This window comes from Gorilla gorilla, chromosome 1 (genome assembly GCF_029281585.2).
Source record: "Gorilla gorilla gorilla isolate KB3781 chromosome 1, NHGRI_mGorGor1-v2.1_pri, whole genome shotgun sequence".
NCBI lineage: Eukaryota > Metazoa > Chordata > Mammalia > Primates > Hominidae > Gorilla > Gorilla gorilla.
The window spans coordinates 227536352-227558783 of record NC_073224.2 but is presented as its reverse complement, the minus strand read 5'-3'; the positions used below and the strand labels follow the sequence as shown (position 1 = coordinate 227558783).

General features: G+C 47.0%; 1 protein-coding gene across 1 annotated transcript; it reads left to right on the top strand.

Annotated features, from left to right (window-relative positions):
• Nucleotides 1-17855: 17855 nt before the first annotated feature.
• LOC134758536 (PRAME family member 22-like) lies at nucleotides 17856-20626 on the top strand. Its single transcript, XM_063706528.1, has 3 exons — nucleotides 17856-18142; nucleotides 18529-19107; nucleotides 20057-20626. The coding sequence occupies exons 1-3, from the start codon at nucleotides 17856-17858 to the stop codon at nucleotides 20595-20597; spliced, it is 1407 nt and encodes a 468-aa protein (XP_063562598.1). The 3' UTR covers nucleotides 20598-20626.
• The last annotated feature ends 1806 nt before the right edge of the window (nucleotides 20627-22432 follow it).

Genomic DNA, 22432 nt, shown 5'->3' with positions numbered 1-22432 from the left:
ACAAAAATTAGCTGCGCATGGTGGCAGGTGCCTTGTAATCCCAGCTACTTGGGAGGCTGAGGCGGGAGAATTGCTTGAAGCTGGGAGGCGGAGGTTGCAGTGAGCTGAGATCGCGACACTGCACTCCAACGTGGGCGACAGAGTGAGACTCCTTCTTGGAGAAAAAAAAAAAAAGAACTTTGAAATGTGGCAGGGCCCAGTAGCTCATGCCTATTATCCCAGCACTTTGGGAGGCCAAGGCAGGTTGATCACTTGCGAGGTAAGGAGTTCAAGACCAGCCTGGCCAACATGGTGAAAACTTACCTCTACTAAAAATACAAAATTAGGGCTGGGCACGGTGGCTCACACCTGTAATCCCAGCACTTTGGGAGGCCGAGGCGGGCAGATCACGAAGTCAGGAGTTTGCGACAAGCCTGGCCAACATGGTGAAACCCCATCTCTACTAAAAATACAAAAATTAGCCAGGTGTGGTGGTGGTTGCCTATAATCCCAGTACTCGGGAGGCTGAGGTAGGAGAATCACTTGCACCTAGGAGGTGGAGGTTGCAGTGAGCCGAGATTTTGCCTGTCAGGCCTCTGAGCCCAAGCCAAGCCATCGCATCCCCTGTGACTTGCACGTATACATCCAGATGGCCTGAAGTAACTGAAGATCCACAAAAGAAGTAAAAACAGCCTTAACTGATGACATTCCACCATTGTGATTTGTTCCTGCCCCACCCTAACTGATCAATATACTTTGTAGTCTCCCCCACCCTTAAGAAGGTTCTTTGTAATTCTCCCCACCCTTGAGAATGTACTTTGTGAGATCCACCCCTGCCCACCAGAGAACAACCCCCTTTGACTGTAATTTTCCATTACCTTCCCAAATCCTATAAAATGGCCCCACCCCATCTCCCTTCCCTGACTCTCTTTTTGGACTCAGCCCGCCTGCACCCAGGTGAAATAAACATCCATGTTGCTCACACAAAGCCTGTTTGGTGGTCTCTTAACATGGACGCGCATGAAAGTGCCATTGCCCTGCAGCCAGGGCAAGAGTGACGCTCCGTCTCAAAAAAAAAGAAGCTTATCAAGCCCTGAAGCAATATGGGAAAAAAAAAAAATACAAAATTTAGTCAGGCATAGTGGTGGGCGCCTGTAATTCCAGATAGTAGGGAGGCTGAGGCAGGAGAATCACTTGATCTGGGAGGCGGAGGTTGCAGTGAACCAGGATCGCACCACCGCACTCCAACCTGGGTGACAGAGCAAGAGTTTGTCTCAAAAAAATAAAATAAAAGAGAACTTTGAGATGGCATAAACTAAAACAGAAATAAAATATTTGGAGAGTGGCTGGGAGTGGTGGTTCCTGCCTGTAATCTCAGCACTTTGGGAGGCTGAGGCAGGTGAACCACGAGGTCAGGAGTTCAAGACCAGCCTGGCCAACATGGTGAAACCCTGTCTCTCTAAAAATACAAAAAAAATTAGCCACGCGTGGTGGTGGGTGCCTGTAGTGCCAGCTACTCAGGAGGCTGAGGCAGGAGAATTGCTTGAACTCAGGAGGTGGAAGTTGCAATGAGCCGAGATCGTGCCACTGCATTCCAGCCCAGGCAACGGAGTGAGGCTCTGTCTCATAACAAACAAACAAACAAAAATATATATGTAGATATATATTTGGAGTGTAGATAAAAGTGTATTAGAGGAAAATTCAAAGCCTACATCTGTTCATCTGAAAAACAGGCAGGAGAATTCTCTGTGTCGTCTTGACCTCCATGTCGTCATCCTGACTGTCTGACTGTGGGTCATAGGAGTGCCCTTTGTGGAGGTCCCTGACTTACCAGATCTGGACTCACTTTGCAGTGTGCTCGGATCTCGTGGAGAACCAGGCGGTAACTCCAGGCACCACAGCTCTGGGTCTCTTCTGGGGGTGCCCACAAGCTTTCTTGAACCTTTCTCATCACACTTCCCCTTCTCAACCACCAGCTTCCCATCAGAGAGTGATGCCTGATTGGATTTCTGAAGCTCCACCCAGTTAAGCCTGTGAATTCAGGTGTCCATTCAATCCCTTGGATATCCAATCATGAAATTGAAAGTGTTGGGATTAGAATGCAAGTCAAGAATTCATTTTGATAACGTTGATCCAGCCAAAGATCTCTGAACCATAAAGCTTTCAGGTTTTGTTTTTGTGTCTAATCTCAGGAGCAGATTGAACCCTTCCCTGTCTCAAACTCAAAAATAGGAAGGAAGGTCACATATTAGTACAACTCATTCTCTGTGGAGGGCATTAATGAATGAATTCTTGACTTCCACCCTAATCCTAACAAACACTGATGGAATTTACTAAGGGACTGACTGATAAGGTGGATGGTGTGTGCCTGTAATCCCATTGAGCAATTCATATTGAGGAATTATTTTCTTATTTTGCTGAGAATATTTTTAAAATCCTGAATGAGTCATTGAATTTTTTCAAATGTTTTTCCTACATCAATTAAGATGATCATCTTCTGGTGCTTTTATTCTATTTATTTGTTTAAATACGTTGGTTGAATTTTTTTTTTTTTTTTTTGGGAGACAGAGTCTCGCTCTGTGGTTCTGGCTGGAGTGCAGTGGTGTGATCTCAGCTCACTGCAACTTCCATCTTCCGAGTTCAAGCAATTCTCCTGCCTCAGCCTCCTGAGTGGCTGGAATTACAAATGTGCACCACCACGCCTGGCTAATTTTTGTGTTTTTACTAGAGACAGGGTTTCCCATGTTGCTCAGGCTGGCCTTGAACTTGTGATCTCTGGTGATCTGCCCACCTCGGCCTCCCAGAGTTGTTGGGAGTGCAGGTGTGAGCCACTGCACCTAGCCCAATCATGCATGTTTGGTTGATATTCAAATGTTAAAACCGTTTTCATTGTCCCTTTGGTCATTTTTATAAATTGTTGGAAGACACATAGGTGGATGGGATTGGAAGGAGAAGAGTGGAGAGACAGGTGGCCCTAAAGTGGGTGGAAGGTACATATGCCTTCATTTTACTGAGGACTAAGGTCTGAATTTTTTATCTTGCCCAAATTCCTAAGGAGTCTACAGAGTCATGCCCCAAAATCATAAATTCCCATCAGATGAGTTTTTGTTAGCCCTGTATATGGTGACTTACTTTCCAATCTGACTCTGGCATAACATCCTGTGACAGAGGAGAAAGTCAAGATATTTTGCCCCAAGGCATGTTTCTTTGCCATATCTTGAAATGGCCCTGCAAAGCTGTCCTTTATGGGGGAAAATCTGCATCTGTAAAGAATCTCTATTAACACAGCTAGATCTTTTTCTTGCAGGCCCTCCCAATCCTGAAGAGATGAACTGTCTGGTAATTTTAAGGGTCTGAATAGGAAACATTTGTCATCTGTTGTCTCGAAGGGTGGCCACTATAAGATTTCAAAAGAACCTTGGTCTTCACAATCTTTTATTTCACCCTGACCATTTCCTTTCTATGGATCCCAGGTCTTTAGACAAACTCAACCAATTGTCAACCAGAAAATGTTTAAATTTACCTATAGCCTGGAAGCCCCTGACCCTTCAGTTGTCTCTCCTTTCTGAGCCAAACCAATGTAATTCTTTTCTTTTCTTCTCTTTTCCTTCCTTTCCTTCTCTTTTCTTTTCTTTTTCTTCTTTTTTTTCTTTTCTTTTCTTCTCTCTCTCTCTCTCCCTCCCTCCCTCTCTCCCTCTCTCTTTCTTTCTTTCACACAGATTCTCACTCTGTCGCCCAGGCTGAAATGCAGTGGTGTCCTCTTGGCTTACTGCGATTCCTGTCTCCCGGGTTCAAGTAATTCTCCTGTCTCAGCCTCCCGAGTAGCTGGGAATACAGGCACACACCATCACGCCTGGCTAATTTTTGTATTTTTACAAAAATTAGACGGGGTTTCACTATGTTGGCCAGGCTGGTCTCTAACTCCTGACCTCAGGTGATCCACCCTCCTCAGCCTCCTAAAGTGCTGGGATTACAGGCGTGAGCCACCATGCACCCGGCCATGTATTTCTTTTTTCTTTCTTTCTTTTTTTTTTTTTGAGATGGAGTCTGGCTCTGTCACCCAGTCTGGAGTGCAGTGGTGTGATCTCAGCTCACTGCAAACTCCACCTCCCAGATTCAAGCAATTCTTCTGCCTCAGCCTCCTGAGTAGCTGGGATTAAAAGTGTGTAGCACCATGACAGGCTAATTTTTGTATTTTTAGTAGAGATGGGGTTTCAGCATGTTGGCCAGGCTGGTCTCGAACTCCTGACCTCAAATGATCCACCCACCTCAGCCTCTGAAAGTGCTGGGATTACAGGCGTGAGCCACAGAACCAGGGGGACTGGCCATATATTTCTCAGATGTATTTAATTGATGTTTCATGTCCCCCTAAACTGTATAAAACCAAGCTGCGCCCCAACCACCCTGGGCACGTGTTCTCCAGACCTCTTTTTGTTTTGTTTTGTTTTTGAGATGGAGTCTTGCTCTGTCACCCAAGCTGCAGTGCAGTGGCGCGATCTCGGCTCAATGCAAGCTCCGCCTCCCGGGTTCACGCCATTCTCCTGCCTCAGCCTCCCGAGTAGCTGGGACTACAGGCGCCCGCCACCATGCCCACCTAATTTTTTTTTGTATTTTTAGTAGAGACAGGGTTTCACCGTTTTAGCCAGGATGGTCTCGATCTCCTGACCTCGTGATCCACCTGCCTCGGCCTCCCAAAGTGCTGGGATTACAGGCATGAGCCACTGCGCCCAGCCTCTCCAGACCTCTTGAGGGCTGTGTCATGGGCCATGGTCATTCATATTTGGCTCAGAATAAACCTCTTCACATATATTGCAGAGTTTGACTCTTTTTGTCAACATTACTATTTTATATATATATATATATATATATATATATATATATTTTTTTTTTTTTTTTTTTTTTTTTGAGACGGAGTCTCGCACTGTCCCCTAGGCTGGACTACAGTGGCGCGATCTCGGCTCACTGCAAGCTCCGCCTCCTGGGTTCACGCCATTCTCCTGCCTCAGCCTCCCAAGTTAGCTGGGACTACAGGCACCCGCCACTGCGCCCGGCTAATTTTTTGTGTTTTTAGTAGAGACGGGGTTTCGCTGTGTTAGTCAGGCTGGTCTTGATCTCCTGACCTCATGATCCACCCGTCTCGGCCTCCCAAAGTGCTGGGATTACAGGCGTGAGCCACCGCGCCCGGCCACTATTATATTTTTCAACTGCATACATATTGTATGTGTGTATTTACTATATACAGTGTTCTGTTGGTATGTATCATTTATTTTACTACTTATTTATTTTAAGTTTGGAAGAGAGAGCTTTATTTTTCATAAAAGGTGGCCATGGCCAGGCAAGGTGGCTCATAGCTGGAATTCCAGCACCTGATCCCAGTGGGTGGATCACCTGAGGTCAGGAGTTCGAGACCAGCCTGGCCAACATGTTGAAACCCTGTCCCTACTAAAAATACAAAAATCAGCTGGGCATGGTGGCCCACGCCTGTAATCCCAGCTACTTGGGAGGCTGAGGCAGGAGAATCACTTGAACATGGGAAGCAGAGGTTGCAGTGAGCCAAGATGGTGCCACTGCACTCCAGCCTGGGTGACAGAAGGAGACCCCGTGTCAAAAAAAAAAAAAAAAAAGAGTGGCCAAGTGTTGGATGGCCACTCTGACGGGAGGAGCAGCATCAGGCAGTTGGTTGCTATGAGTGGTAGATTCTTAAAGAGCTGGTTTCTGTTTGACCCTTAAGGAAGAAAGGCTAATGGTGGTTAGCAAGGGAGGGGGTATACTGAAGCATGTGGAACCCCCGCCCACCATCTCGTTCTCCTTGAGAACTCAGTTTTCAAGGATAACTGGGGGTTCCTCTTGACCAATAGGGGGTCTGTTTCTTCAGTTAGGGGGCTTAGAAATTCACTGTTATTTCTCATTTTCCCCCCTGTTCATCAGGATATGCCAGAAGCAGCATCAATGGCCAAAGTTTTAATTTGTCTCATGTGGATGACAGGGTGGCGGAGCTACCTGCCTTGGTCCACCCAGCCCCTAGGTGGGACTCCTATGGACGTGAGATTCGGAGCCAAAAGACTTACAGCCAATTAAAGCATCCTAGGCCAGATGAGCGTGGCGGTGGGCAGGCATGCATCAACACTTAAAACCTTTTAGGCAACAGAAGCCTAAAACCAAAGCCAAAAAGCAAGCTTACAAAAATGGACTTATCTATAAGTTCTATGCATTGAGCTACTGCAACCTTGGTTTTAGTTAGACTTGTAACAATTAGCTATAAACATAAACATTTCCCTGAAACCACTTAAGGTAAGGAATTTAGAGACTTCTGTGTCCCACAGCATTGTTTTGTGGTTTCTTTTGTAATCTGTCCTAAAGTGGCCAAAAAATGTCTTTATCATATCTCCATTTGCATAAACCCAATAGTGAGAACAACTATATCCAAAAGGCTTTATCACCACCTGTCTTAATATCCTCTTGGTGATTCTCCTTTAATGCTCTAGAAAGCAGGAATTTTTCCATAATTGGAATGGATGGATAATGACCCAGGAGGAAAAGTCCCTCAGTTGCCAACTGTTGAGGCATCTGTGTGCCCATTCTTCTTTTTTTGGATACGGAGTCTTGCTCTGTCACCAGGCTGGAGTGCAGTGGCACGATCTCAGCTCACTGCAACCTCTGCTTCCTGGGTTCAAGGAATCTCCTGCCTCAGCCTCCCAAGTAGCTGGAACTACAGGCATCCCCCACCACACCCAGCTAATTTTTGGTAGAGACAGGGTTTTACCTTGTTGGCCAGCAATAAGGAAATGATTCAGAACAGCTGGGCTCCCAACTAAACCCACCCTCAATCCTGGAAACTCGGCCCTAAGTGAAAACAGCTAACCCCATTTTTCTGCCCAAATGGTTGCCCTTTTGGCCTTCCCCACACCCTATCCTGGGCCCATAAAAAGACCAGCTGGCAGAGCAACACAAGTGGCTGCTGCAAGTGGTCGGGGATGCAAGATGCTGAGCATCGGAATACAAGTGACTGAATGTTGGGGTTACAAGCAGATGAGCATTAAAGCCTACAGAGAGATGCAGCTAACTTCAGATGGTGTGGCTTCAGGGGAAGGTCATCTTCTTGCTGCACCATCCCCTTTCTTATTTTTTTTTTTTTTTTTGAGACGGAGTCTCACTCTGTTGCCCAGGCTGGAGTGCAGTGGCGTGATCTCAGCTCACTGCTCACTGCAAGCTCTGCCTCCTGGGCTTAAGAGATTCTCCTGCCTCAGCCTCCCAAGTAGCTTGCATTACAGTCGCCCGCCACCACGCCCAGCTAATTTTTTTGTATTTTTAGTTGAGATGGGGTTTCACCATGTTGGCCAGGCTGGTCTTGAGCTCCTGACCTCAGGTGATCCATCTGCCTCAGCCTCCCAAAGTGCTGGGATTACAGGCTTGAGCCACTGCGCCTGGCAGCACCGTCCCCTTTCTAACTCTCCTTTCCACTGAGAGCCACATTTATCACCCAATAAAATCCTTCACTTATGCTACTCTTTAAATAGCTAATGTGACCTGGTTCTTCCTTTACACCAAATAAGAACGTGAGTGTCAAAAAGGGCAGGTGCAGGAACCTGTCACTCTGACCCTACACTGAGCTGTTCACACTCAGCCATCCACAGACTGCAGCCGGAGTGAAACAAGCCACTCTAGTTCCTGCCCATGAAGAAGGTCAAAGTCAACGGAACAATCCTGTCTCAGGAACACACTACTGGACAGGTTATCAAACGCTTAAAGAAGATTTTACAAATTTAGTGGCACTACCATTGCCCTTGTTTTTCTCAGCCTTCTACAAAGGTTGAATGAACAAATAGTATCTTGAAACTAAAATTAGCTAAACCAGGCTGGGCGCAGTGGCTCACATCTGTAATCCCAGCACTTTGGGAGGCTGAGGCGGGTGGATCACTTGTAAAGAGTTCGAGACCAGCCTGTCCAACACGGTGAAACCCCTTCTCTTCTAAAGATACAAAAAGTAGCTGGGCATGGTGGTGCATGTCTGTATTCCCAGCTACTAGGGAGGCTGAGGCAGGAGAATCACTTGAACCCAGGAGGCAGAGGTTGCAGTGAGCCGAGATCGCACCATTGTACTCCAGTCTGGGAGACAGAGGAAGACTCTGTCTCAAAAAAAAATAACAATAAAAATAAAATAAAATTAGCTACATCTACAGGGAAGACTAGATTACACTAACCAAAAGTTTTTTTTTTGTTTCTTTTTTTGAGACGGAGTCTCGCTCTGTCACCCAGGCTGGAGTGCAGTGGCATGATCCTGGCTCACTGCAAGCTCTGCCTCCTGGGTTCATGCCATTCTCCTGCCTCAGCCTCCTGAGTAGCTGGGACTACAGGCACCTGCCACCACGCCTGGCTAATTTTTTTCTATTTTTAGTAGAGATGTGGCTTCACCATGTTAGCCAGGATGGTCTCGATCTCCTGACCTCATGATCTGCCCGCCTCGGCCTCCCAAAGTGCTGCGATTACAGGCGTGAGCCACCGTGCCCGGCTAACCAAAAGTTTTACTACTTTTTTTTTTTTTTTTTTTTTTTTTTGAGATAGAGTCCCCCGGCCGGGCGCGGTGGCTCACGACTGTAATCCCAGCACTTTGGGAGGCAGAGGCGGGTGGATCATGAGGTCAGGAGATCGAGACCATCCTGGCTAACACAGTGAAACCCCGCCTCTACTAAAAATACAAAAAATTAGCCGGGCGTGGTGGCGGGCGCCTGTAGTCCCAGCTACTCGGGAGGCTGAGGCAGGAGAATGGCGTGAACCTGGGAGGCGGAGCTTGCAGTGAGCCGAGATCGCGCCACTGCACTCCAGCCTGGGCGGCAGAGCGAGACTCTGTCTCAAAAAAAAAAAAAAAAAAAAAAAAAAAGAGATAAAGTCTCCGTCTTTCACCAGGCTGGAGTGCAGTGGCACCATCTCTGCTCACTGCAACCTCTGCCTCCCGGGTTCAAGCGATTCTCCTGCCTCAGCCGTCCAAGTAGCTGTAACTACTGGTTTACACCACCTTGCCAGGCTAATCTTTGTATTTTTAGTAGAGACGGGGTTTCACCATGTTGGCCAGGCTGGCCTCGAACTCCGTACCTCAGGTGATCCTCCCACCTTGGCCTTCCAAAGTGCTGGGATTACAGGTGTAAGCTACCGTGCCTGGCCTCAAACTGAACATTCTCAAAGTTCTACTGTTCAAAGTTTAGCTTCTTTTACTAAGCAAATCAATTGCTGGCTATGTAAACATTTTTTTTTTAATCTTTGTTTTTGTTTTTCTTTTTCGAGACAGGGTCTTGTTTTGCAACCTAGGCTGGAGTGAAGTGGCACGATCACGGCTTATTGCAGCCTTGACCTGCCAGGCTCAATCAATCCTCCAAATCAGTCTCCTAAATAGCTAGGATTATAGGCGTGTGCCACCACACCTGGCTAGGTTTTGTGTTTTTTTAATTTTATTTTTATTTATTTATTTATTTTTATTATACTTTAAGTTTTAGGGTACATGTGCACATTGTGCAGGTTAGTTACATATGTATACATGGGCCATGCTGGTGCACTGCACCCACTAACTCGTCATCTAGCATTAGGTATATCTCCCAATGCTATCCCTCCCCCCTCCCCCCACCCCACCACAGTCCCCAGAGTGTGATATTCCCCTTCTTGTGTCCATGTGATCTCATTGTTCAATTCCCACCTATGAGTGAGAATGTTTCACCATGCTGCCCTGGCTGGTCACTAACTCCTGGCCTCTGGGCTTAAGCAATCTGCCTGACTCGGCCTCCAAAAGTTCTGGGATAACAGGTGTGAGCCACCAAGCAGGGCCTGGAAATTTATTTCTGTGCATAGAAAACCTTAGTGCAACTGGGTTGATCTAGGCAGTGTTCCAGACTCCCTCTGTAACCAGACTCTTTGGTTTGACACACATTATGGAGATTGGAAGCCAATGTGTAAGGGAAATAGATATAAAATTAGAACATGACCACTACTTAGGAGGCTGCAGCAGAAGGATCACTTGAGTCCAGGAGTTCAAGGCTGCTATGAGCTATGATTATGCCACTGAACTCTAGCCTGGGCAACAGAGTGAAGAAGGCCTTATCTCAAAAAACAAAACAAAACAAAACAAAAACAAACAAACAAAACAACAGTCAGAGGTAGTAGTTCATGCCTGTAATCCCAGCACTTCGGGAGGCTGAAGAGGGCAGATCACTTGAGATCAGGAGTTCAAGACCAGCCTGGTCAACATGGTGAAACCCCATCTCTGCTAAAAGTACAAGAAAAATTAGCTGGGTGTAGTGGCAGGCCCCTGTAATCCCAGCTACTTGGGAGGCTGAGCCAGGAAAATCGCTTGAACCCAGGAGGTAGAGGTTGCAGTGAGCTGAGATGGCAACACTACACTCCAGCCTGGGCAACAGAGTGAGACTCTGTCTAAATCAAAGCAAAACAAAACAAAACAAAACAAAACAAAACAAAACAAAACAAAACATGAGCATGATCATGTTACCCTCTACTACGTAATCAGCATCTTACTAAAACCAGACATTGGTGGCTGGACGCAGTGGCTCACATCTGTTATCCCAGCATTTTGGGAGGCCGAAGCAGGCAGATCACCTGAGGTCAGGAGTTCAAGACCAGCCTGGCCAACGTGGTGAAACCCCGTCTCTACAAAAAAATACAAAAAAATCAGCTGGGCATCATGGCGAGTGCCTGTTATTCCAGCTACTTGGGAGGCTGAGGCAGGAGAATCGCTGGAACCTGGGAGACAGAGGTTGCAGTGAGCTGAGATCGTGCCATTGCACTCCAGCCAGGGTAACATAACAAGACTCCGTCTCAATAAAAAACCCAAAAAACAAAAAACTAAAAAACTAGACATTGGTTTAATGGAAACATGAGAGGCAAAGGGATTGTCTCTACAGTTCTACTATATGAAATAAATAATAGCTTCTTTTGTTTGTTTGTGTTGTTTTTGTTTTTTTGAGACAGAGTCTCACTCTGTTGCCCAGGCTGGAGAGCAATGGCATGATCTTAGCTCACTGGAACCTCTGCCTCCTGGGTTCAAGCAGTTCTCCTGCCTCAGCCTCCAAGTAGCTAGGATTACAGGTGCTCTCCACCACACCTGGCTAATTTTTTGTATTTTTAGTAGAGACGAGGTTTTGCCATGTTGGCCAGGCTGGTCTGAAACTCCTGAGCCCTTGTGATCCATCCACCTTGGCCTCCCAAAGTGTTGGGATTGCAGGTGTGAGCCACCGCACCCGGCCAATAGTTTGGTTTATTAGATGCATCAATAATCAGGGCATTTTGTAGAGGAACCTACTTATCCTTTAATGGAGATAGCATGCAATGGCTACTTCATCTAATTCATTAAAATACTTTTTCTTCCTACATTTATTTATTTATGTATTTATTTTATTTTATTTTTTTTGAGATGGAATTTCACTCTTGTTGCCCAGGCTGGAGTGCATTGGTGTGATCTCAGCTCACCACGACCTCTGCCTCCCTGGTTCAAGCGATTCTCCTGCCTCAGCCTCCCTAGTAGCAGGGATTACAGGCATGTGCCACCATGCCCGGCTAATTTTGTATTTTTAGTAGAGACAGGGTTTCTCCATGTTGGTCAGGCTGGTCTTGAACTCCCGACCTCAGGTGATCCACCCACCTCGACCTCCCAAAGTGCTGGGATTACAGGTGTGAGCCACTGTGCCCAGCCTTATTTATTTATTTATAAGACAGGTTCTCACTCTGTCACCCAAGCTGGAGTGCAGTGGCAGATCTCAGCTCACTGCAACCTCTGCCTCCTAGGCTCAAGTGATCCTTCCACCTCAGCCCCCCAAGTCACTGAGAGTACAGGTGCATGCCACCATGCCCAGCTAATTTTTGTATTTTTTGTAGAGATGAGGTTTTGCCACATTGCCCAGGCTGGTCTTGAACTCCTGGACTCAACAATCTGCCCACTTTGGCTTTCCAAATGCTGGGATTACTGGTGTTAACCACTATGCTTGCTCCTCTATCCCAATTTAAACCACAGTCACACAATCTGGTGTCAATGGAAATTAAGGCTGTTGAAGGAGAAATAATTTGATACAAGTTTATTGGAAGCTGAATGTGAGAATTGACCCAGGAACACAGAGCAACAAAGTGGGTGTGTTCCAAAGTCTATTATAAGTTGGAATGCTTTCATGAGAGAGTGTAGAAGGCAGTGGGACTCCTCATAGCTGAGTTGTCCTTCTTCAATGATGGGTACAACACAGAGGTTACAATCATTGGCCAAGGTTGACAATGAACAGGCCAAAATGCTTGAAGTGCAAGACAGTCAAACTTCATGATCAAAATCAAATCAGCGTCCTTCTCAATGTCAGAAGGTGAAGCCTTTGTCAGTACTTGAAGAGTTTGAGAAGCTCATGATCAGATGATTTACTCAGGGACAGGATGTAAGCCATGAATCCTAAGTCCTTCCCCAGATGGTTGGTTTGGAAGCCCGCCAACTGTGATTTGCAGGTTTTTGCTTTTGTTTTTTTTTTTTTTTTTGAGATGGAATCTCACTCTGTCACCCAGGGTGGAGTGCAATGGTGCAGTCTTGGCTCACTGCAATGTCCGCCTCCCTTGTTCAAGCAATTCTCCTGCCTCAGCCTCCCAAGCAGCTGGGATTACAGGCATGCCCCAACACACCTGGCTAATTTATATATATGTATATATTTTTTAGTAGAGATGGGGTTTCACCATGTTGGCCAGGCTGGTCTTGAACTCCTGGCCTTAGGTGATTCTCCCGACTTGGCCTCCTAAAGTGTTGGGATTACAAGTGTGAGCCACCAAGCCTGGCTGATCTGCAGGTTTTCACTGGCAATGTGCAGATGCAGCTATGATGAAGAATAACCATGACCGTCCCATTACCTCCGACTGGTGGAGAATGGGATCCTTTGACCCTTTCTCACCCTAAAACTGGGTTACTCATCTGTGTGTCAACGAAAATATGGTGTACTTAACAGACAGAGAAAGAGACTCAGTAAAAAAGGATTTTTTTCTTATGAAATGAGCAAAGCAATGGGAATAGGTGTGAGACTATTCAGGGAGGTCAAGGAAGACAAGGGTTTGGAAGGGAAAAATAAGGAGGATTCCATAAGTGGTTTTGAAGGCATCCTCCTTGGCCATAAGGATCACAGTTAAGGTGGCATTGGCCAATGTTGGAAAGAGTCTCCCTCATGCCCACAAAAACCCAACACATTGACCATGACTTGGTTCAATCTCTAGGTCCCATTGGAACACTAAGCCCAACCCAGCCCAGCCCAGCCACCACCCTTACTTCTCTTTGTAATTTTTACCTGATTTCCTCCAGAGAAACCTGGAACAAAGTCTCGAGACCAATCACACCCTTAGCGGTACCTCTCTTCCACACAAATGAGCATACGATTTCCTCATATGGGTAACTTAAATCCCAAATGACCAATATATACACGAACATTTAAATTCAATATTGTGGGGATAAAACCACTGCCTTCATGAAGCTGTTTTTTGTTTTGTTTGTTTTTGTTTTTGATACAGGCTCTGTTGCCCAGCCCAGAGGGCAGTAGATTGATCTAGGCTCACTGCAACCTCTGCATCGTGGGGATCAAAAAATGGATCTTCCCATTTCAGCCTCCAGAGTAGCTGGGACTACAGGTGTGCGCCACCATGCTTCACTGATTTTTTTTTTTTGAGATGGTGTCTCCCTCTGTTGCCCAGGCTGTAGTGCAGTGGCATGATCTTGGCTCACTGCCACCTCCACCTCCCGGGTTCAAGTGATTCTTCTGCCTCAGACTCTTGAGTAGCTGGGACTAGAGGTGCATCACACCATGCCCAGCTAATTATTGTATTTTTAGTAGAGACAGGGTTTCACCATATTTGCCAGGCTGGTCTCGAACTGCTGACCTCATGATCTGCCTACCTTGTTCTCTCAAAGTGCCAGGATTACAGGCTTGAGCCACCGCACCTGGCTTATAAAGTTTAAACTCTGAAACATTTTTATTTTTATTTATTTATTTATTTATCTTGAGACTGAGTCTTGCTCTGTTACCCAGGCTGGAGTGCAGTGGCGCGATCTTGTCTCACTGCAAGCTCCGCCTCCCAGGTTCATGCCATTCTCCTGCCTCAGCCTCTGGAGTAGCTGGGAATAAAGGCGCCTGCCACCATGCCTGGCTAATTTTTTGTAATTTTGGTGGAGACAGGGTTTCACTGTTAGCCAGGATGATCTCGATCTCCTGACCTCGTGATCCACCTGCCTCAGCCTCCCAAAGTGCTGGGATTATAGGCGTGAGCCACAGTGCCTGGCTGAAACCTTTTATAATTTTGTTTTGTTTTGTTTTGCTTTTTGAGGCAGAGTCTCTCTCTGTCACCTAGGCTGCAGTGCAGTGGCACGATCTTGGCTCACTGCAACCTCCACCTCCTGGGTTCAAGTGATTCTCCTGCCTCAGCCTCCTGAGTAGCTGGGACTACAGGCGCCCGCCACCACATCCGGCTAATTTTTGTATTTTTAGTAGAGACAAGGTTTCACCATGTTGGCCAGGATGGTCTCGATCTCCTGACTTCGTGATCCACCCGCCTGGGCCTCCCAAAGTGCTGGGATTACAGGCATGAGCTACCGCGCCTGGCCCATTTTGATAATTTTGATGGGGCCAAAGATTTCCCCAAGGACAAAGAAGGTCACATACTGGTAAATTCCATCAGTGTTTGTTAGGGTGGAAGTCAAGAATTCAATCATTAATGCCCTCCACAAGCAGAGATGGAATGGTAGTAATATGTGACCTTCCTAGTCCTGAGTGGAAGACAGGGAAGGGTTCAACCTATTCCTGAGATTAGACAGAAAAGCAAAACCGGAAAATATTATGGTTGGGAGTTCTTTGGTGACATCAAAATCATCAAAATGAGTTCTTGACTTCCACCCTAATTACAGTGCTTTCAGTTTCATGATTGGATATCTGATTCAATCCATTATTCTGCAGAAAGCCAAAACTTCAATGAGGCTTAACTGGGTGGAATTCAGAAATCCAATCAGGCATCACTTTCTGATAGGAATCTGGAAGTTGATAAAGGAGGTGGGATTAGGAAAGTCCAAGAAAGTTGCTGGGAGCCATGGCTCGTGCCTGTAATCCCAGCACTTTGGGAGGCTGAGGAGGAGGGTGGGTCATGAGGTCAGGAGTTCCCAAGACCAGCCTGGCCAATATGGTGAAACACCATCTCTGCTAAAAATACAAAATTAGCTAGGTGTGGTGGCGCATGCCTGTAATTCCAGCTACTTTGGAGGCTGAGACAGGAGAATCACTTGAATCCAGGAGGTGGAGGTTGCGGTGAGCCGAGATCACGCCATTTTACTCCAAACTGGGCAACAAGAGCGAAACTCCATCTCAAAAAAAGAGAAAGGTCCAAGAAAGCTTGTGAACATCCACAGAAGAGACCCCGAGCTGTTGTGCCTGGAGTTATTGCTTGATTCTCCAAGAGGTCCGAGCAGACTGCAAAGTGAGTCCAGATCTGGTAAGTCAGGGACCTTCACAAGGGCACTCCTATGACCCACAGTCAGCCAGTAGAGATGGCGACATGCAGGCCAAGGTGGCACAGAGAATTTTCCTGCCTGTTTTTCAGATGAACACATGTAGGCTTTAATTTTTTCTCTAATGCAGTTTTATCTCTTCACTCCAAATATTTTATTTGTGTTTAGTTTATGTCATTTCAAATGTTTTTCTTTTTTTTTTTCTGAGATGGAGTCTTGCTCTGTCACCCAGGCTGGAGTGCAATGATGAGGTCTCGGCTCACTGCAACCTCCGCCTCCTAGGTTCAAGCAATTCTCCTGCCTCAGCCTCCTCAGTAGCTGGGATTACAGGTGCCCACCACCATGCCCAGCTAACTTTTGTATTTTTAGTAGAGACAGGGTTTCACCATGTTGGCCAGGCTGGTCTCGAACACCTGACCTCGTGATCTGCCCACCTAGGCCTCTCAAAGTGCTGGGATTATAGGTGTGAGCCACCATGCCCAGCTTCAGAGTTCCGAATCAAGCAGTTGAAAAATAATGCAATTGACCGAAGTCTTTTTTTTTTTTTTTTCTTTCTTTGAGGCATTGTCTTCCTGCGTCATTCTTGGTGGAATGCAGTATTGTGATCTCGACTCACTGCAACCTCTGCCTTCTGGGCTCAAGCCATCCTCCCTACTCAGAAGTTCTAGCCTTCTGAATAGCTGGAATTCAGGCATGCACCAGTGTAACCGGCTAATTTTTTTGTTTTTGTTTTGTTTTTGTTTTTTTCTTTTTTTTTTTTTTGAGAGAGAGTCTCACTCTGTTGCCCAGGTTCGAGTGCAGAGGCATGATCTTGGCTCACTGCAACTTCTGCTTCCCGGGTTCAAGTGATTCTCCTGCTTCAGCCTCCCAAGTAGCTGGGACTGTGGGTGTGTGCCACCACACCTGGCTAATTTTTGTATTTTTAATAGAGATAGGGTTTCACTCTGTTGGCCAGGCTGGTCTTAAACTCCCAAACTCAGGCGATCTGCCCGCCTCAGTCTCACAAAGTGCTGAGATTACAGGTGTGAGCCACCGTGCCAGGCCTATTATTTTTTTTATAGTGATGGGGTCTTGGTTTGTTACCTAGGCTGGTCTGGGACACCTAGATTCAAGCAAACCTCCCACTTTGCCTTCTAAAGTCTTGGGATTACAGGCATGAGCCAACATGACTGGTCTCATACACCATTTTCAAGAATGGAGTCTTTGTTCTGAATGTGGGATCCATTTGTTTCTCTAGACTCCATTCCAAAGTGGGTAATATTTTATTTATTTATTTATTAAGACAGAGTCTTGCTCTTCTGCCCAGGCTGGGGGTACAGTGGCAGAGTCTCAGATCACTGTAACTTCTGCTTCCCAGACACAAGCCATCCTTCCACCTCAGCCTGCAGAGCAGCTGGGACTACAGGTGTGTGCCATCACGTCCATCTATTTTTTGTATTTTTTTGGAGAGACAGGGTCTCACTATGTAGCCCAGGCTGGTCAGCAACTCCAGGGCTTAAGTGATTGTTCTGCCTTGGCTTGCCAAAGTGTTGGAATTACAGCTGTGAGCCTCCATGTGTGGCCCCTCATTACTCTTTTGAAAGTGAACATAATGGTGTCTAATTAAAAATATCCCTTTAGTCTCTCCCAGCCAAGTTCACTGTGGGAACTGAGATTGTAGGTTGTTTGGGGCCACAGGAGACTCCCATTACCATTGTTTTATTGTTTTATTTTGTTTTTTTTTTTTTTGAGACTGAGTCTCGCTCTGTTGCCCAGGCTGGAGTGCAGTGGCACTATCTCAGCTCACTGCAACCTCCGCCTCCTGGGTTCAAGTGATTCTTGTGCCTCAGCCTCCCGAGTAGCTGGAGTTACAGGCACCTGCCACCATGCCTGGCTACTTTTTGTATTTTTAGTAAAGACTGGGTTTCACCTTGTTGGCCAGGCTGGTCTCTAACTGCTGACATCAAGTGAGCCACCTGCCTTGGCCTCCAAAGTGCTGGGACTACAGTTGTGAGCCACCAAGCCCAGCCACATGACCATTGTTTTAGATCCTTAAATTGAGAAGACATTTTTTCTCAAAAAAGGAGCTGAGCTTTGAAGACTCTCGGTAACACTTCCCAGAGCTAATAGAGTTGGGTGGAGCAATTAATGAAAATTCATGGAGTAGGAGTGATCTTGCCCGTTCCTTGGAGGTTGGGAGACACTCTTCTTGGTACCAGAAGGGCAGAACTATGTCTCTGTGGCCAATTATTGCAGAGTCGAATTGGGGTAAACTAAGGACTCTTTCACACCTGCCAGAGTAGTGACTTTTGGCCCAGGAGAAGTCAGGGTGTGAGAGGAGTGGCCTGATAAGTTTGTCTTTCCTCTGGATTTGTTTTCTTGCAGATTTATCAGGATGAGCTTCCAGGCCCCACGCAGACTCCTGGAGCTGGCAGGGCAGAGCCTGCTGAGGGACCAGGCCTTGGCCATCTCCGTCCTGGATGAGCTGCCCAGGGAGCTCTTCCCCCCACTGTTCGTGGAGGCCTTCACTAGCAGACGCTGCGAGGTTCTGAAGGTGATGGTGCAGGCCTGGCCCTTCCCCTGCCTCCCTCTGGGGTCCCTGATGAAGACGCCTGATCTGGAGATCTTACATTATGTAGTGGACGGGATTGATTGCCTGCTTGCCCAAAAGGTTCGCCCCAGGTGAGGTGACCCAGGTGGGGAGGGCCCAGGTGTCCAGGGACTAAACAGCTGGGTCAGACAAATTGGGAACCCGGGGTGGCCCAGGGGCTTCTGATGGTGCCAGTGAGAAAGCTGGGAAAGTTCTTGGCCACTGCCCAGCTCCTCTGGGAAAGGACTGCTCACCATACAGGGTCCACTGAGGAAACAGGAACCTGCCTGCTCCCAGTGGAAGGTAAAGGCACCAGAAGTGGGTACCAGGCAGAATCCAAGGGGGAAAGGGATGGAGAAGAGACAGAAGGAGGGGCGCTGAGGAAAAAAGCAGCTGAAGTCCTTGATGTGGAGTGAAAGCCCAGGTCAGGGGTGGGTCCTTGTCTACATTCTGAGCTTTTCCCCTATGTTACTCACAGGAGGTGGAAACTTCAAGTGCTGGAAATGCGGGATGTTGATGAGAATTTTTGGACCATATGGTCTGGAGCCAGGCCCCTGTCCTGCTCCCCAGAGGCCATGAGTAAGAGGCAGACAGTGGAGGACTGTCCAAGGACAGGAGAGAAGCAGCCCTTGAAGGTGTTCATGGATGTTTGCCTCAAGGAAAAATTCATGGATGAAGATCTGAGCTTCTTCTCTGGGTGGGTCCAGCACAGAAGAGGTTCAGTACACCTGTGCTGTACTAAGGTGGTGAATTATTCAGTGAGCATTCTAAATTTCAGAAACATATTGGAAACAGTATACCCAGACAGTATCCAAGTGTTGGAAATTTGGAACATGTGCTGGCCACGTATGATGGCAGAGTTTAGCCGTTACCTGAGCCAGATGAGGAATCTTCGCAAACTCTTCATCTCCGATGGCTGTCGTTACCTGCTAAGCTCTGACAACCAAGAACAGTTAGTTGCTGAATTCAGCTCTGTGCTCCTCAGGCTGGAGTACCTCCAGATGCTTTATGTAAGAAGGGTCTGCTTCTTCAGAGGCTACCTGGACCAGCTGATCAGGTGAGGAAAGATGGTGAGCTTTCTCTGGGGGCCATAGCACAGCCTTTTTTTGTTACAATAAACACCAATCAGCATCTACTGTGTGCCAGCCACTGGAGATGTCTAGGGAAGGGGACACTAGAATGCACTGTCCTGTTTGGTGCTCTATATCCTGAAGTGGGTATCACAGGATCGCTCCAGTAAGGGCAGAGGGATGACCTGGGGTAGAAGCTACAGAGAGGGACATCGTGTAGGGAGCTGGTTAGTGGAGGGTTCAGCTCTAGTGAGGGTGAATTCCTTTTAGGAATTCCTTGTTAGGAAGTGTGTTTCAAGTTAATATGATAAAAAAGAGGCAACAGAGGGGAGGGTGTAAAAGAAGAGAAAGTGCACCAGACCTGTGCGTTTCACAGAGGAAGCTCTGTCCTCACAGCTTAGTGAACGTGAATGATCCCCTCTCTGGTTCCCTGTCTGTAAAAGGTTGTTTTGAACTCCAGGAAAGGTAACTGACATGGGAAATGCGTGCTTCTGGGATGGAGGTGAGGGAGTAGGCACGAGAGTGGTACAAAGTGACAGGTGGTTTGCAGATGTGGCCATGTCAGGGAGCCTCTGAAAGCAGGTAGCCCTAGCTGATGTCCCTAGACCTTGCTCAGGTCAGTTCTTTGGGCATCTCTTCCACTGGGCTCCTGTGGCCCAGAGATGAAGCTTTCTGCTGGAAGATGAAGAAAAGAGGCTTTAGAGATTTTATGGCCTTGAACCAATCACACCAGTGATGGTGACAGGACTGAGCCTAAAATGGGACTGCCTCTGAATGATCCAAGTCCTCATCAGGCAGCACCTTGCGGGAGGACCATGATTAGATGATGAGAACAAACTTGTGTTTGGGCAAAACAGGCTCTTCCCTTGACGTTATTTTCCACCACCGTCCTCTAACTGGTGCCATTGCCCAGTACTAACTTCTTGCTCTCCCCAGGTGCCTCAAGAGCCCGTTGGAGACATTGGCATTAACTTATGGCTTCCTAGAAGAAGAGGACTTGGAATGTCTGCCCTGGTACCCAAGTCTCAGTCAACTGAAGCAGCTGAATCTGAGTCATGGTGCACTGCGCTTCATCCGTCTTGAGCCCCTCCGAGCTCTGCTAGAGAAAGTTGCTGCCACTCTTCAGACCCTCTTCTTAGTGGACTGTGGGATTGGGGACTCCAAACTCAGGGTCATCCTGCCTGCCCTGAGCCGCTGCTCCAACCTCACCACTTTCTGTTTTCATGGCAATGACACGTCCATGGATGCTCTGAAGGACCTGCTGCGCCACACAGGCAGGCTGAGCAATTTGAGCCTGGAAACATATCCTGCCCCTCGGGAGAGTCTTGACGACAGGGGTCATGTCATTTCGGAGCTCCTCACCCCACTTCAGGCTGAGCTGATGCGTATACTGAGGGAAGTAAGGCAGCCCAAAAGGATCTTCTTTGGTCCCGTCTCCTGCCCTTGCTGTGGCATGTTGCCCACTGAGCAACTGTAGTTCAATTTTTGCTTGTGGGGAAGGCCTGCCTAGTGGGGTGGAGGTATAAAAAGCTTTTTCTCCAGGCACTTGGAAACTAAAATCTGGGACATAGATGTCTTTTATTTTTCTTTTTCCTTATTTTACAATTTTACAATTTTTATTTAAAAATTTGAGACAGGGTTTCCCTATGTTGTCCAGGCTGGTCTCAAACTCTTACGCTTAAGGGAGCCCCCTGCTTGGTCTCCCAGGATTCTGGGATTACAGGCATAAGCAGCTGTGCCGGGTCTATAGGTGCATGATAAAGGGAGCAGAGAAACCTCTGTTTCAGGCATGTGCTTTCTGTGAGTGGGAAAAAAACACAAAAAATCCCAGCAGGGGGCAGCACTGGGGAAAAGGTTGAATGGAGTCACTGAGACTCAGGGATCTGTGTCCTAGACAGTCAGAAATAGAAAGCTGAAGATCTAGAGTGAGGGAGTTATCTCAGCAAGGATGGATACAAAGAAACGTCGGAAGTAGAGGGAAGCTAAATGGAAACTCTCTGCTGTCCTTCATGATTGATTAGCCTGTTTCAGCAATTTATACATCAGAAATCTTTAGTTCCTGATGAATTAAAAAAAGAGGTACTAATTCATCTGTGATTTAGGTTCATCTGCAGGAAATAAAGGAATCAAAATAAACTTCATTTTGTTGTTGTGTTTTTTTTTTCTTTTTTTTTTGTTTTGTTTTAGACGGAGATTCGCTCTTGTTGCCCAGGCTGGAGTGAAATGGCGCGATCTTGGCTCACCACACCCTTCGCCTCCTGGGTTCAAGTGATTTTCCTGCCTCAGCCTCCCGAGTAGCTGGGATCACAGGCATGCACCACCATGCCCAGCTAATTTTGTATTTTTATTAGAAACGGCATTTCTCCATGTTGATCAGGCTGGTCTCGAACTCCTGACCTCAGGTAATCTGCCCACCTTGGCCTCCCAAAGTGCTAGGATTACAGGCATGAGCCACTGAGCCTGACCTGTTTTGTTTGTTTGTTTTGTTTATTTGACGAAGTCTTGCTTGGTCACCTAGGCTGGAGTGCAGTGGTGTGATCTTGGCTCACTGCAACCTCCAACTCCCAGGTTCAAGGGAATTTGTGTTTTTAGTAGAGACGGGGTTTCACGATGTTGGCCTGACTGGTCTCAAACTCCTAACCTCAAGTGACCTCAAGGAAGCCTCCCAAAGTGCTAGGATTACAGGCGTGAACCACCGTGCCCAGCCTAAACTTTGATTAATTTATGCCCATTCTTTACCTCTCCAGTCATCTCTTCCTTATTTTCTCCTGTGGTTATTTACTGGGTTCATCCACAAAAGATGCATGCCTGGGACCTGGAACATTCTGTGTGGGCAGTGATGATGAACCATTGAGTCAACCCTCTTCTTGTCAGGGGACCTCACTGCTCCCCAGATACTGAGACCCTGCTCACTCCTAATGGGCAGATCTGGGAGAATCTGTTCCTGATCATTGGCCATGTCAGGAAAGGGCTTCACTGCACAAGGTGCGGCCCCCTGCCTTGGGAGGGAATGGCCATAGTGTGTACTAGCGGGAGCCTCATGGCATCACCAACCCTTGCCTGTCCTCATGGTGGCTAGTGGGTTTTACTGAATTAACATAATTGTGTGTAGTAAAGATGTCCAATTTCTCTTAGAAAAATACTAAAATCATTTAGGTAGATAACACTTTCTAAATATTTCTAGCCCACATCAATATGCATCCTTTTGGAAATTAACTCATTTCAATGAGACATCTTCCTGTAACACCTCCCTTCTCTCCTTATCAAAAAACGGGAAAACCAGGGCACTGACCTGTCCTCATGGTGACTAGT

Bases quoted from the DNA above. Each gene is read 5' to 3' on its own strand.
- LOC134758536 (XM_063706528.1), top strand. From the start codon at position 17,856: ATGAGCTTCCAGGCCCCACGCAGACTCCTGGAGCTGGCAGGGCAGAGC. The intron at 18,143-18,528 runs GTGAGGTGACCC...TGTTACTCACAG, and splicing joins GCCCAAAAGGTTCGCCCCAG to GAGGTGGAAACTTCAAGTGC. The intron at 19,108-20,056 runs GTGAGGAAAGAT...TGCTCTCCCCAG, and splicing joins TACCTGGACCAGCTGATCAG to GTGCCTCAAGAGCCCGTTGG.